Below are 1,231 nucleotides of genomic sequence, written 5' to 3'. Positions count from 1 at the left end.
AGCAGTTGCTTCCGAAATAGCTAAATGTACTAATCTCTCCACTTTAATCCTTGACATTGGGTAATTTTTTACACATTTTCTCAATTTATAGTTTAAATAAATCATTAAAGAAATCAAAAAATTAAACAATATTTAATTAATTAAGCATTTTTGTTAATTTTAATTAGGTGGAATCAAATAGGTTCAAATGGGGCGAAAGTAGTTGCTTCCGAAATAGCTAAATGTACTAATCTCTCCTTTTTAAGCCTAAACCTTTCGTAATTTTTTACAGATTTTCTCAGTTTATAGTTTAAATAAATCATTAATGAAATCAAAGAATTAAACAATATTTAATTAATTAAGCATTTTTGTTAATTTTAATTAGGTCTAATTATATAGATTCAGATGGGGCGAAAGCATTTGCTTCCGAAATAGCTAAATTTACTAATCTCTCCACTTTAAGCCTCAACCTTTCGTAATTTTTTACACATTTTCTCAATTTATAGTTTAAATAAATCATTAAAGAAATCAAAGAATTAAACAATATTTAATTAATTAAGCATTTTTGTTAATTTTAATTAGGTCTAATAATATAGATTCAGATGGGGCGAAAGCAGTTGCTTCCAAAATAGTAAAATGTACTAATCTCTCCACTTTAAGCCTCAACCTTGAGTAATTTTTTACACATTTTCTCAATTTATTGTTTAAATAAATCGTTAAAGAAATCAAAGAATTAAACAATATTTAATTAATTAAGCATTTTTGTTAATTTTAATTAGGTCTAATAAAATAGGTTCAAATGGGGCGAAAGCAGTTGCTTCCGAAATAGCTAAATGTACTAATCTCTCCTTTTTAAGCCTCAACCTTGAGTAATTTTTTACACATTTTCTCAATTTATAGTTTAAATAAATCATTAAAGAAATCAAAGAATCAAACAATATTTAATTAATTAAGCATTTTTGTTAATTTTAATTAGGTCTAATAATATAGATTCAGATGGGGCGAAAGCAGTTGCTTCCGAAATAGCTAAATGTACTAATCTCTCCACTTTAAGCCTTGATATTGGGTAATTTTTTACAGACTTTCTCAATTTATAGTTTAAATAAATCATTAAAGAAATCAAAGAATTAAACAATATTTAATTAATTAAGCATTTTTGTTAATTTTAATTAGGAGGAATCAAATAGATTCAGATGGGGCGAAAGCAGTTGCTTCAGAAATAGCTAAATGTACTAATCTCTCCACTTTAATC

The 1,231-nt window shown here is 25.5% G+C and overlaps 1 protein-coding gene across 1 annotated transcript; it reads left to right on the top strand. All coding sequences in view use genetic code 6, as the record gives it.

The window, feature by feature from the left end:
• Positions 1-167: 167 nt before the first annotated feature.
• On the top strand, positions 168-1,045 carry TTHERM_002653402 (kinase domain protein; the record flags this gene model as incomplete). The annotated part of the gene is made up of 5 exons (XM_012795188.1): positions 168-257; positions 365-454; positions 562-651; positions 759-848; positions 956-1,045. Coding segments are annotated over 5 exons (450 nt in total), but the record flags the coding sequence as incomplete, so codon positions are not given.
• Between the last annotated feature and the right edge of the window lie 186 nt (positions 1,046-1,231).

This window comes from Tetrahymena thermophila, assembly GCF_000189635.1.
Source record: "Tetrahymena thermophila SB210 genomic scaffold scf_8255158, whole genome shotgun sequence".
Taxonomy (NCBI): domain Eukaryota; phylum Ciliophora; class Oligohymenophorea; order Hymenostomatida; family Tetrahymenidae; genus Tetrahymena; species Tetrahymena thermophila.
Note: the sequence above shows the minus strand (reverse complement) of the source record. Positions and strands in the feature narration are given on the sequence as shown.